At 33.1% G+C, this 14,143-nt stretch overlaps 1 protein-coding gene across 1 annotated transcript; it reads right to left on the bottom strand.

Moving 5' to 3' along the window:
• Nucleotides 1-12,416: 12,416 nt before the first annotated feature.
• Nucleotides 12,417-13,808, bottom strand: LOC120067657. The gene has a single exon (XM_039019197.1). It carries the CDS (start codon nucleotides 13,806-13,808, stop codon nucleotides 12,417-12,419), a length of 1,392 nt encoding a protein of 463 aa, XP_038875125.1.
• Between the last annotated feature and the right edge of the window lie 335 nt (nucleotides 13,809-14,143).

The raw sequence follows: 14,143 nt of genomic DNA on the forward strand, positions 1-14,143 counted from the left end.
GACGACAGACTGTCATCTTTATTTCGTTCAGTTGTTGGCCCATCAAATGATGTTGAACAGTAATGTATCTCCCATCGAACGGACCACGGTAGTCAAGTTTGCAAAATCTTAGCGAACTTTTTTAATTTCATCCCTATAAGGACCTTATAGGATTTGGAATGATGATGTCTTGAGGACTTCTGTTGTCTCTTGCCCTTCAGGGGGCTAGTCTGAACCAGCATACGTGGTTCTGGCTCTACACGTTGCACATTTACAGGTTGATCTACATGGGGTTCGTGCTCTTTGTGCCCCCTAGAGGACTCGTGAGTAGCGATTGAGTGTTCAACTCCTTCAATCCTTCTTTTTCTAAGAACATGAACCACATTATGTCCTTCCAGTCGGTCTTCCTTGTCCTTTATCTCCTTTGCGCTAGGTACATGTCTCGAACATAATAATAGTCTGTACATAAACAACTAAGCAAGTTAAAATGAATGAAACTATAAACAATTGAGCAAGTTAGAAGCAATAAGTTACTTTTTTTTTTTTTTTTTACTAAAAAAACATTATTTCTCAATGATTGGTAAGATGGAGCATGAGAACAAGTCCATCTAAGAATTCTAGGAATTGCAACCTTGCTGATTTTGGTGGCTATGAACTTATGATGTGAATAAAATTTCGTAAGTCTAAAGCTACGATATGGGAACTTTGTTACACGTACATAACACAAAGGTTCAATGTATATTAAAGTGAATCAGAAACAAAAGTACATACCTGGAATGCAAGCGTGAATCCTTTTATACATTAATATGAGGCACGGTGATCATTTTCTGCTTTCTTTGAATTATATACTTCCTTCTTCCCGCGCGTGATAGTCTTCATGTTGTTCAATGTACGTTTATAAAAGAGAGAAGATCAATTATAATGTACAAGGACTTCAACGTCATCGATAATCCCAAATATATTCACATCGAATTGGGTTTTCTTGTCTTTTCCAATCATCACAGTTTGGATGAATAGTGACAATGTAACTTTGACAACATCTTCGTCATTAGTAAAATTGAACTTTTCGAATTCAGTCTCCACATCCTTAGAAGAACTATCATTTTCATTTGAGGACTTAGGAATTCTACCACCATGAAGGTAGTAAGTGTCTATCGATGTCAAACCGTTAGGATACCTTCTACTGGAGATGATCCATGTCAAAGAAATATGTGTACAGATGTGATCCAAAATGATCGTCTATATTTTATAAACGATCATTTAAGATTATCTAAATGACCAATTAAGACTATGTAAACGATCGTTACCATTTGAGAATATCTAAACAACTGTACAGAAATACATAACTCATTCAGATGATAGACAATCATCTTTATTTCGTTCAGTTGTTGGCCCATCAAATGATGTTGAACAGTAAATGTATCTCCCATCGGACGGACCATGGTAGTCAAGTTTGCCAAATCTTAGCGAACTTCTTTAAACACTCTAATTCATTAATTTTTGAATTTCACATGGGCAAAAGAATAGTCGTAGAAAATTTTTTAGGAATAGATCATTAATTTTAATTTTAATTTTTGGATCATTTTGTCAAATTTTCCAACTTTAACTTATTAATTAAGACTTCCTATATAGTTACATACTATGTTCCAAATTATCACAAGTGTAACCTAATTAATTCAGTTTATTAGATCAACGATCTCTTTTAATATATATTTATTTTTGGTGCTCCTTTTAATAGACTTTAAATTATTAATATTAATTGAGAGAGGAGAAAATAACAAAATATTTACAAATATAGTAAAATTTCATTGTCTATTTACGATAAACCACAATAAATCGTAATAGGCAACTATTTGTGTCTATCTATGTTATGATAGATACAAATAGTAATCTATAACAGTCTATTGTTAATAGATCATAATATTTTATTATTATTTATAAATATTTTTAACAGTTTCGTTATTTAAAATATTAATATCATCAAAGTTTGATTGAACGGAAAAATCACCAATAATTGTTCCCGAGAGCCTTAGACTCATAGGCTAAAATGCATTTAATCTCCCGAACGAGCATTAAATGTCATAGAATAAATGCGAATGATTGTATTGGAGGACATATATTTTTAATCCGTACATTATATTAATCAATGTGAAGTTACATAATGTTAATAAAATAATTAAAGCAATATTCCTTTGTGGAGTTAACTTAAAGCTTCAAATCTTTCCTCAAAGTCTTTGGTAATTAGTTGGCTACAACTACTAGTTTGAAAGAGCAAGCAAATGGCGTTTAATTTGCTGGTCATATATATCTTTATCAGCAAATTATGCATGGTCTCCTTAATTTGCTTCTCTTCCAAGCAACCGTGTTGTATTCTTGCAACCATAACCCTAATTAAAACTTTGTCCTATAATTTAAATAATCGGCATTGCCTGTTTTTTAAGCATGTATTTTCGCATTAACTTCAACGTCTTTTCTTTTCACTTTTTCTAGTTTTTATAAATAGAAAAAATATTAAACTATTTACAAAATAGCGAAAATAACATTGTAAACATTGATAAACTTCTATCAACATCTATTGCATAATATTTATTATAGATTTTCTATCAGTTTTTATCACTAATAGATATTGATAGACTTCTATCAACTTCTATCAAGAAAAATTATTATTTTTTTATTTTTTTATGTTTGTGTAAATAATTTTCCTTCTTTTTATGTTTTTAAAAATTTCCCTAGTATTAATCTAGGATGTTCGTGTTATTCGTTGGTATTACTGTGTTAAGAAATCTCGATTTGCAAAATGTAATATTAGGGTGCAGTTAAAATCTCACGTGAATTACTGATAATGTTCATTTACGAGGGTTATTAATTATGTTCAAAAAATTAAAATATTGTTTTTGAAAAACAAAATGGCTATTGTCATATTGTATACCATCTTGCTTGAATTTAAGTAAATGATATATATGTATTGGATTCACGAGTCATACAAAAGTGTGGGTATTGTATAAGAATAGTCCTTTGTTAGATCAGTATGGTAATCCTAAAGGGAGAGTCAATAGAATTTAATTAAACTTTTTCTTAATGTGTGTTCAATTTGAACTAATTAGATAATTTTTAAATTAAGTTAAAAAATTCTAATTGATACTAAATGACAATATTGATAAATATATATATATATATATATATAATATTCTACCAATATCAACTAACAAGAACAAACAATTAAAAATTAAGTGTAAAACTAACTAGGAAAGAGTTAGAGAAGAGGACAACATGATTTCTATAATGGTTTGGTCACGATCTATATCCACTTTCCCAAATGCCTCTTGGGACTTTGATTAAAAAATCTTCTTTGACTCTTTTTATGGATGAGAGTCGAACCATTACCTTACTTCTTTTACCGGTTCAAGAACAAACTCGATCCTTTCTACGGGTTAGGACCCAACCGTTACAATGTTTTTGAAGTTTTAAATCACACAATAAAAATCTCTAAAAAGAGTGGGTATATAAGTTAGAGTTCACAAACTTTAATCCTCACAATACAATAGAAATTTATGTGAGATAGAAAGAAAATTGGAAGCTTGAAGAGAGAGTAACAATGATGACTTTTTTTTTTTTCTAGTTTTGAGGATTGTAAAATTTGAAAAGTTGAAATAATTTTAGAGAAAATAAAGTATAAAAGAGAGGGAAGCTAGGCAAAAAGTGAATTTTAACTTGGGTCATGGGATTGTTCAAAAAGTTAAATTGAATGATGGAAATTCAAACTCAACTAGCCGTTAGACTCAAATAAAAAAAATAATATAATAACATATATATTTTAAAATCATTTTTTAAAAAATCTCACAAAAAACAAGAGCCCACCATTTTATAAAATCAATTTTCTTTTGTTTCTCTTTTCTTTCAATAAAAACTAAAATCCACCAATTGCAAATTTAAAGCCCCATGTGTCACTTACTCTAGAGCTCCAAGTAGCAATCTCTAATTGATCCAATTTGATGATTTTTTAATCCGCCACATCAGCATCTCGAGTATTTTTTCGTTACACTTCTTTTTGCTATACCTTTTTCATCTGAACTTTGATTTATGTGATTCAAAATGCATTGGACGTTGTTCCGAATTCTACACTATAAACTATTCAAAATAATGAAATCATTAGTGAAAAAAAAATCAGTTTTGTTATCATCAAAATATTAATTAATTAATTTAAGATTAAGGGTCAAAAATCCTTTTTGATGATGACAAACCATAGAAGAAAAATAATTTTAAATGCACAGAATTTCAATATCAAGTATACATATCACCACAAAGATCATGCTTGAAATTCATTCCAAAGAATTAACTTCTCCCGTTTAACTAATTCACCCACTAAATAATATATTAAATAGAAACAATCAGGCTTTATCTCAAAACTCAAGGCTTCATTCACCACTCTCAACTAGATTTGCCACTATTAGAATCGTCTACCACTAAATCAATCACCATCGGAACCGTCCACGACCGGAGCTGTCGTCGTCGGAACCATCCACCACAGATTTGCCATTTTTGGAGTCCTTCACCACTTGATCTGTCACCGTTATAGCCATCCACCACCAGATCTAGTGTTAGATCTACCACCATTGGAGCCAAATAGCCACATCTCATAACAGTTTTTTTTTTTTTTTTCTTTTTTAGTTTAAACATCTTTTTTTTCTTTTACTTTCGAATAATAGCTAGATCTAAAAAATTTCTTGTTACTTTTTTATTTAGATTTTCTTCATTGTTACTTTTTGTTTAAATTTTCTAATGTTTTTTCTTTATCCTTTCTTCTCTGGATTTTGTTCTTTGTCACTTTTTGTGAAATCCTTACCTTCAAATTCAATTGTGAGAGAGTGAAAAAAAAAAGAATCGAGAATTAAGAGAGGAAAAAAGGAGACCGAAAAAACTGGAATATTTTTCCAGAACTGTTCTGTATCACCCATCTCTTCGGTCAAACAAAGAAGAATAAACTCCCCTAGAAGAAGAGAGAATTAAGGGGACGAAAGTTATTTCCTTCCACTTAAAATCAAAATTAATTAATTCAAAATCTAATTAATTTTAATCTATATATATATATTATATATATATATAATAACCAACTTATTAAATATAAATATAAAACTATATGTTAAATCATATATAACATATAACCGATGGTTTAATATTGTATCATATACAATATAACCTATAGTTTCAACTCTCTCATTGACATTTAATATAAAATCTCATTTATATTAAATTCAATTCTATGAGTCCAATTCATATAATTAATATTTAAATCATATTTAAATATTTATTTCCTCTCAAATAAATTTTATATTATAATGTATCAAATACATTATAGTAATTATATCATATAATTAAATTAAATTAATTACATCACATATAATTAATTTCCTCAATTAATTTGAACAATTCAAATTAATCCAAAATTGATGGACCTCATCGACCTGTAGATTGAAGCTCCAATGGTACTTGATTAATTAATTAAATTTGTTTAATTAAATTCCTCAACATCCATTAACTGTTGGGCACTCCACTAAAGATCAACACCTGCACTCTTCGTATTACAAATATATTTCTATGTCTATTGGATATAACCAGTCAAAAGTGTGATGACCCTTCACAAATTTCTCGTAAGTACAGCTAAGTTAAAATTACCATTTTACCCATGTAGTTATATTTAACTTATCCCTCTAATGACAATAAGTCATAGTTCAACTATGACCAAACCCCTCTAAGGCCAAGGGAGGGTGTGGCGCCACATTGTTAAGCCCCGGAATCAGCCCTTAAGAGAGTATTTTATCTATTCACCCTCACCTCGGGAAAGGAGTGAATTCCGTCTTGTGTAGTTGTGTTCCTAGCTCCATAATCAGATGAATCCCCAAAATGGTAGGCTTGTTGAGTCAGCAATCTAGCTACTTTCATCGATACAAACCAAAGGATTGCCTTCATACGCAGGATTTCACAACTCACTCAAGATTCAGGTCATGTTACCTATGATCATCCTTGTGAAATATAAGTCTACATTATGAACGACGTTATATAATGAGACTAATCATTTCATGGTCCAGTCTTATACAAACTTCTTTGTATAGAATCTTCCCCCCTTACTCACATGTCTCCACATGAGTGATCGGGATCAAATCAATTGTAGCACTTTTCAGCAATTCTAACATCTACAAAACAGGTTGTATTCGTAGTGTCACTAGGATAAGGTATCCAACCTTATCCATTTAATACAAACCATTTAGGTTATCATTTAAACATGATACACTTATATATCTCTACATACATGTTTAAGCTACAGAAGATACGTTGGATGTTAGTTTATTGGTTTGTGGGTTTAATGCTACTAAATGTCAAATAAAACATCTCGTATTTTATTAAATAAATAAAATTTTTGTACAATACAATTACAAACTACATGACTACACAAGATTTAGGACATCAACCCCAACAGATCCTTCATAAGTTGTTCATAATTACAACTGAGTAAAAAATGTTTGTTTCACTCCTTAATTTCCTCTTTTCCTTAAGTACCACTAATTCTCTTAATGAACATTTGTTTATGCTCCAACCATAAATCAAGTCCCTCTCGAGCCAATGAGAGGGTGGGATCCCTTGTTCAAGACCTAGCACTTAAAGGGACTACTCATCTAATTACCCTATGCAAGAAGGAGCGATTCTATCTCCTGAATTTATGTTCTGAGCTCCCTGCCTAGTCAAGAATCCAAAATGGTAGGCTTATTGGGTCGGCAACTTGGGTCACTCTCACCCATGCAAATCAAAGGACTGACCTCACATATAGGAATTCATAAACACTTAATATTAACAACGAGTTACACATGATCATAATATGAAATATTAATCTCATTAATTAACAGATTTACGAAGAGAAATTAAATATTTCAGAGTTTAGTCGTACACAAAATCTTTGTATAGGATACTTCCATTCACCACATGAAAGGTTTGGATCAAACCATTTGTAACTAATTACAAAGTAATTTGAATCCATAGTGTCACCAGGTTAAGACGCCCAACCTTATCCATATACGATAGACCTTTAGGTTATTTCTTGAACATGATCCACCCATATGTCAACTACATACATGTTCAAGACTTCATAAAATATCCTTGGATTTTTTTCAGTTAATGCAATTTAATATTGCATAACTAATAATCAAATTTATCAACTAAAAATTTACGAGAATTTAGGGCGTAAATCTTAACAATTACAAGTTTATTTATTTTTTTTTTTCATTCTTCTTTTATTTGGCTTTCTTTTTCTTTTGAACTCAATTTTAAGCAGACGAGTATTCCTTCTTCTTTTTTCCGTAAGTCTCAAATTACAAACCATCATGCAAAGAAAACTCTTTAACTAGCAAGGTCTCTCGAAGTGACAACAAGCCCATGGACCAAATAACTCAATCCTAAGCATTTAAGATCCTAAATAAGACGGCTATATGCTCGAAAATGCAAGGAAATCAAGAAAAAAGATTTTAGATTTGGTAAAAAAAATCATGCATATATTTTTTTGAATCCTAAACAATGTGAATAAAGAGTTATCTAAAGCCTATCATAAAAAGTCATCATCACATTACATGCAGCACAATCATCAGATCATCAGATGAACTACAAAGTCTGAGCTCAGGTGCTGAAGGACTTACCAGACATGCATATACAACCACCACCTCCAACCTAAAACAATACATTCTCCCCATTGCATTTCTAATCAAATCACAACAAAAATAAAGACAAGAGAATAGAAAACCTCCCATGTAAGTGTTTTGGTGCACGGTCTTTGAGGTGTGGTAAAGGGCTTGCTACTTCAAAATAATCTCATCTTCCTCTAAGGATCCTATAAAAGAAAAAAAAAACTAAACTAGAAAGCAATAAATTTTCACCTGGCTGCCTCTAGGAAGCACAAATTTTTAACGTTGGTTGCTTTGTCAAGGTACAAAGAATGCTCGTATTTCTCTGGTCCTTTCTTGGATGAGTCAATAGAGTCAGGTAAGACAATAAGACTCCTCGTCTTTTAAAGAGGACCAGATTGGTCAAATTTGGTATTTTTAATATTAGGAAAAAAAAAGAAAAAAAGAAAGAATTAAAATACTCAAAAGGTTCGATCGAGCTTTTTAGAAATAAAATAATCAATATATGACTTTTTAGAACAGGAAATATACAAAATACAAAATAGTAGAATAGGACGAGGTCTTTCAACCTCTAACTTTATCTCCTGGGGTTTGTCGGGTTTAGTTGTAGATTCCTCTTTGGTCTCGACCACTTGTTCCGGGTATTACATGCTATCATCCTTCTTTCCCTTAGTGTCGAAATAGGTTACCTCATAGTCGCCTACCTTAGTAGTGCTGTAGGATGTGAATAACAGGAGTTCATGTCCTCTCTCAACTGATTCAGAAAATTGATTGACAGGTCTCTCAAACTCTAAAGGTCAATTCAAGCCTCCATATGAGGATGAAGACTCGCCTGTTAGAGGTAGCAAACCTTTTGCTAAAAAAGAAGATTGTTATTAGCAATCTGTCCCATCACATATTCTAATGATATACTCGAGTAGATGGTGTGAGCTTGCATCAACACTTCAGATGCAGGAGGTGTGAATCATCGTGGTTGCAATCCCATCCTTGGTTCCCATAGCCAAAGGACTCCTCCCATCTAGGTTTATGGAAATCATCTCTCAAATGGCTAGGAAACTGTCCCATGGAGTAGTCTTGCAGCATCGGGCTCCACTGCAAGGCATGCTTGCTCAGGATGGCCCATGAACGAGCAAATCCTAAATGTTTGCTCTTACTGCGATTATCCTACAACCATTTGACTAACCAAAGAAGTTAACTTAGAAAGCTGACCTCTAAGGTCACTAACTTTGTTACTAGGCTGAGCTACTCTACTAGATTGTCCACATCCTTGTTGATGAAATCCTACCATGCTTAGAACACTAACACAAGAAAAGAAAACAAATCAAAAGCAAAAGAACGCTCTAACTATAAACTTAACTAAATGGAAAAAAAAAAAATACTGGCTTCCCCAACAATGAAGCTAATTTGATGGAAGGTAGTTCTCATCGCCTACAAATATTTACCAATCAAATAGAATCTATAAACTACCAAACTATGTAACTATTACTACAAGAACATAGCAACAGTGCAATTCCAGGTCAATCTGCAGGGAAGCGCTGGTATGAGTTTTTCGTAAAGTTAATTATAGAGCGGTGAATGGGAGTTTGGTATGAAAGTGATCTGTGTAGGAAAATAAAAGCATGAATCTAAAAGCTATGGATAAATGTATCCTAGGATTGTACTATTAAGTTTCGAGACCAAGAGGAACTCCTATATAATTTCTATTATTAATTTTCATTAATTGAACATGTATTTGATTTGTGCTTTTCCAAATGACCTACTTAACCTAATCTAACTCAATGATGCTACAAGAAACTGGATCATTTGATTAAACTAAGAAAGCATCCTTAGTATGAATTAAAGCTTTAAGCAAAGCCCTAATTAAACTAAATGCAACTAATCCTACTAGGTCCAAAGCAGCCATATAGAATCAATTAACATTTGCATTAAACCTAAGGATTTCATTATATGATTAACTAATAAGAAAGCCTCTAACTTAATTAATCAATTTGTCTTTGAAACTAGTCTAAGCATGCTTCCTAAGATCTAAAGTTGCCTCTAAATCCGAGCACACATTCATGGTTCAACTATTTTGCCACTAGATGAATGAGCTAGATGTAGAAGCACACGACATTTAGAGCTACTAATCAATCTATTGAGGATTTGCCAAACATGAACATGCATCTAAAAATTGAAATAGATTCAAAGAAACATAAAAAGATATACATTCAATCTAATCCACAGAAATGTCAAGAAAAAAATCATAGAGTTATTTCCCCCAAAACTAAATAAATAGTGCTTAACCTCATTGATCCATAGACAAAGCAAGGAGGAGGAGCATCCATTCCTCAATTACAACTCAAAACAAAGGTAAAAACCTAAGCTAAGATGCTAGAAAGATAGAAGGAAAATAGAAAATTTGAGGTTCACTTCGGCCTCCATGCATCCCAACATCTGAAACCCTTAAAAATCGAAGAGAATATTTATAGAAATTTGGGAAGTGTAGTTGTGTTAAGTCCCTTTATCAAAGGGTAAGCCCCGAGCGTCTCAGCATTCGGAGTCTACATGTTATAATAATAACTCATTTCTAGAGCTATCAAAGTCTAAGTGTCTTTCTGCTAATTGGTTACCAATGTATATATGAGCTATATCTCAATTATAAAATTCATATATCAAATTTATTAGTCAACAAGTTTTCATGCATTTATTTTATTCTTCGGCTTAATTTGAATAATTATTCATTAATTTTAAAGTAATTTTTGCTAGTACATTATCATCAACTTATAATACTTTAATTTGTTCGACTATATTAGTAGCATATAACACCTATTTAAAATTCCGTTTCAAGTCTAAAATTTCAAAATGTTTATGATTTCCCCAATTATTTAAGAGTTAAACATGTTATATGTGATATGTTAAAGAATTTTATAAATGAAATATTTTTCATTGAGTGTTTCTCAAGATAGTGAAATGTTTAGTGAAAACGTATTTCTTATGAAAGAATGAGTTTTCTGGAATGTTGATAAGAAGAAAAGAGTATGATTTTTGAATGATTTGATAAAGTATAATTTTTAGATTCATTGAAAATAACGAGTTTTCACATTGAAAGTTGTTTTGAAACCACTAGATCTTTGTATCCCATGGTGATTACACATATGCTATGTGAATGTATTTTCGAAGTATACTAGAGAGACATAGGTTTTTGGGACCCACTTCGACATATACATAGGTTTTGGATCATGTATTGCAGTATTTTGCCCTTTGGAGGCTACTCTACATGCACATGTTACAAAGATTTGCTCTGTTATGCACCTTGGAAGTATTCAGTATATAGTATGACAGAGATTGTTCTACTATATACCTGGAGATTATTAGGTACATAGTATGACTGATTTGCATTGCTATATATTTTTAACAACAAAAAGGGCCCTAAACTTGCATCATTTTACCTAGGGGCACTAGTTTTCACACATCCACTGCAGGGAACCATACCTAGTCAATTCCCAGGTGTCCTAACTGATCAACCAAATTAATTATTTTGACCTTAGATTGATTCATGCAAATTATAGATCTAGGAGCCTTTTATTCAGGTACCCTCTCTAGAGCTCAACCCTTTCTAATGACTAACCATCGACCCAAATCTCTTCTATCGCTTGACTTGCCACAACATTAAGTTCCTTCGTCAACAATCTCTATTAATCTCCTATCATTCTTATGTATACTCGATTAACAGTTTAATATGCTAGATCCAACTCAACACCTTCTCTCTCGAGACAGACATTAAGTAAAGAACATTCAATTAGTGGTCAGTTAATCAAAAGTATTAAGAACAAACATGCTAAAATAATTATGCATAAATTCAATCCAAGAAATAACCAAATCAGTTTTTGCAATCCATAAAAAACTAGATCAACACCCTAGAAACACAAATCAGTCACTCATGGTTACAATATAAACATAGACCATTCGTGAGGTTTCCAAACAGAAAGGTCAAAAAAATAAAAGAGGGAAGAAGTTGCAAGCCATGTTCTTGATTCTCGTCCTCAAATATGGAATCGCAACCCAACGAGCTCTTCAAATCTTTGATCTTTTGAAGCTCCGAGATGCCGCCTCTATCCAGAATTATACTTCCTAGGGAAGCCTCACCGAAATATTACTTTACGCTCTTAAAATAGCCTAAAAGTGCCTCCCCAAATCAAATCGGCCAAAAACTGCTTACATAGATAGTAGTTGCAGCGTTGTAATGCTCTAATGTATCGTTGCAATGCGAATGGTAATTTCAGCATTACTAATCATAGCCACAATGCTCCAAGCAGCATTGCGATGCTGCCCTATTTCCATGAGCTCTCTGCCTTGCAGCATTGCAACGCTTGTTCAACGCTTCCCTGCCTCTGATTTCCGAATTTTCTTTCATTATTCTCTATTGATCAATGCCCTAAGTCAAAACTTTGACCTTTTTGGAGATATTTTGGTCATTAATCTTCTAAAATTGCTTGTTCTCGATTTTCTTTTAGGAGTGTGGTTTTGTTGTTCCTTTACTTTATGCGGTGTTTGTGGTGCCAGTTAAGCATTACGTTGTTGTTTTATAAAAAGCTTCAAAATAAAAGGCTGTATTTTACTATATTATAGTATTAATTTAGACATTTATTTCAAGCTTTATCCAAAACAAGAGATAAAGCACAGATACACACACAAGACATAACACTTGTATATTCCATGATAGAGAGAGAAGAGAGTAGAGAGGATGATCATTGTAGGAAAAGGTCTAATATTAAGATCATATGGTGCTCATCAGAGAGGCAAAGGCTTGTTTTGATAATCAAATTTGTAGGAATTGACTCCAACATAAAGGCCATCATCACAGTCTGTAATAACTTGTTTTCCATCCCTTTGAACATCTCGTCGTGTGTACGAAAACGGGACATCGCATTTGGCCTTGGTTCCAAGAAGAGTGACTTTCATCCTTGTCTTTGCTGGTACACTGACAGTATATGTTACCATCACTTCTTTCATTTCTGTAATAGTTTCTCCCCACGTGTGACTCTTCTCTTCATTATAGTTGATTTCGATTCCAGCTTCTGCAATTTCAGGAATGCCAGCTTTGATAGATGTCGTCACACCCCAACCCGCGGTGACCGAAGATTCCCAACATTTAGATGTTTCTACTACGTACTTCAAACTTACTGCCATACTCGTCTCTTTCGTGGCGCCGTTGGTAGCTTCCCCGGTTGCCATATTTAGTACCTTTTCGTCATACACTCTAGCATCCATAGTTCGATACTTACAATTGTAGATTTCCCTTGAAATAATAGGCTCAACGATCTCCAGTTGTGCCTCCCTCGAAATGGTATTTGAATGAGCGCTGAGACAATGCTCCTTATTCTCATGAGTGAATCTCTTGCAGAAACTGTTATTGCCGAGGTTGCGAAGTGCCACGACGTTTTTAGAAACCTTAACCGGCCAGAACAAGGTATCTTTGTTGTTAGTGGTTGTGTCGGTTGAGTTCGCGAGGATCCAGTTGTTTGGTTGACGCACCCAAAACTTATTCGAATGGTCACATTTGATTCGAATGCTTCCATCACCCACGTTGAACACTTGGTGGCCTACCTTCGAGAATCCAATGTCATCGGAATCGAATTTGAGATATTCATGATTCTCGTACCAATAGTTGCACAGATACTTTTCTATGTCGCATTTAAATGCCACATGTTTGGGGAGCATGACGATGGTTTCGAAGTCGATTAATATGTGAGATCTGTCGTAGTAATGATCTTGGTTGCCGTATCTAGTTGTGAGGCAATTCTCATGAATTTTGCTGGTGGTACATCGACAGACATACGATTGACGCAACACATCCAATAAATAGTAAGCTCCTTCTGCCGGAGCTTTGACAATCCTAAACAATGTGCATGGTGATAAGAATTCGTTTTCGGCGGGCTTGCTAAGGGAGGGAGTGATCATGTGATTGTCGTCGTTGGAAGAAGCCCAGAACTTGTTGTTGTAGCAACATCTTATGTTTACATAATTACTCGTCTTGGATGGCTCCAATGTGAACTTTGAGAACATGTTCGCAACGTTATCAGAAGAGTATTGTAGGTTACCTTTAATTGGACCTTCATGAAGGTATTGAAGGTACTTCCCAGCTTTTTCGCTTTTGAATGCAGCGTACTTAGGGAGACCCATTATATTTTATAGATGGAATGAGAGAGTTTTTTCTTCTTCTTCTCGAGGTGTGAGTACAAATTCCTAATTGCCCAACCTCCCTTTATATATAGGGAAGTAATTGTATGTTGGATAAGTTGGAATCATTAGCTAATCAGATTTGGATAAGTTATAACTATTAGTTACTGATTTACTTTTTAAATTAATCACTTGAAATTGTATTTCAAACATATCAATTATACGATGAGACTTGGATAAGTTGGAATCATTATGTAATGGTTCTTGGTTTCTCTCTTTTATTGATGAAAAACAAAGTTGACTTTTCCAACCTAAAAAAAAGATTAACAAAGTTGTGT

This window comes from Benincasa hispida, chromosome 12 (assembly GCF_009727055.1).
Source record: "Benincasa hispida cultivar B227 chromosome 12, ASM972705v1, whole genome shotgun sequence".
NCBI classification, from domain to species: domain Eukaryota; kingdom Viridiplantae; phylum Streptophyta; class Magnoliopsida; order Cucurbitales; family Cucurbitaceae; genus Benincasa; species Benincasa hispida.

What these genes read in the sequence shown, in the direction of transcription:
- LOC120067657 (XM_039019197.1), bottom strand. Translation starts at nt 13,808, where the DNA reads ATGGGTCTCCCTAAGTACGCTGCATTCAAAAGCGAAAAAGCTGGGAAG.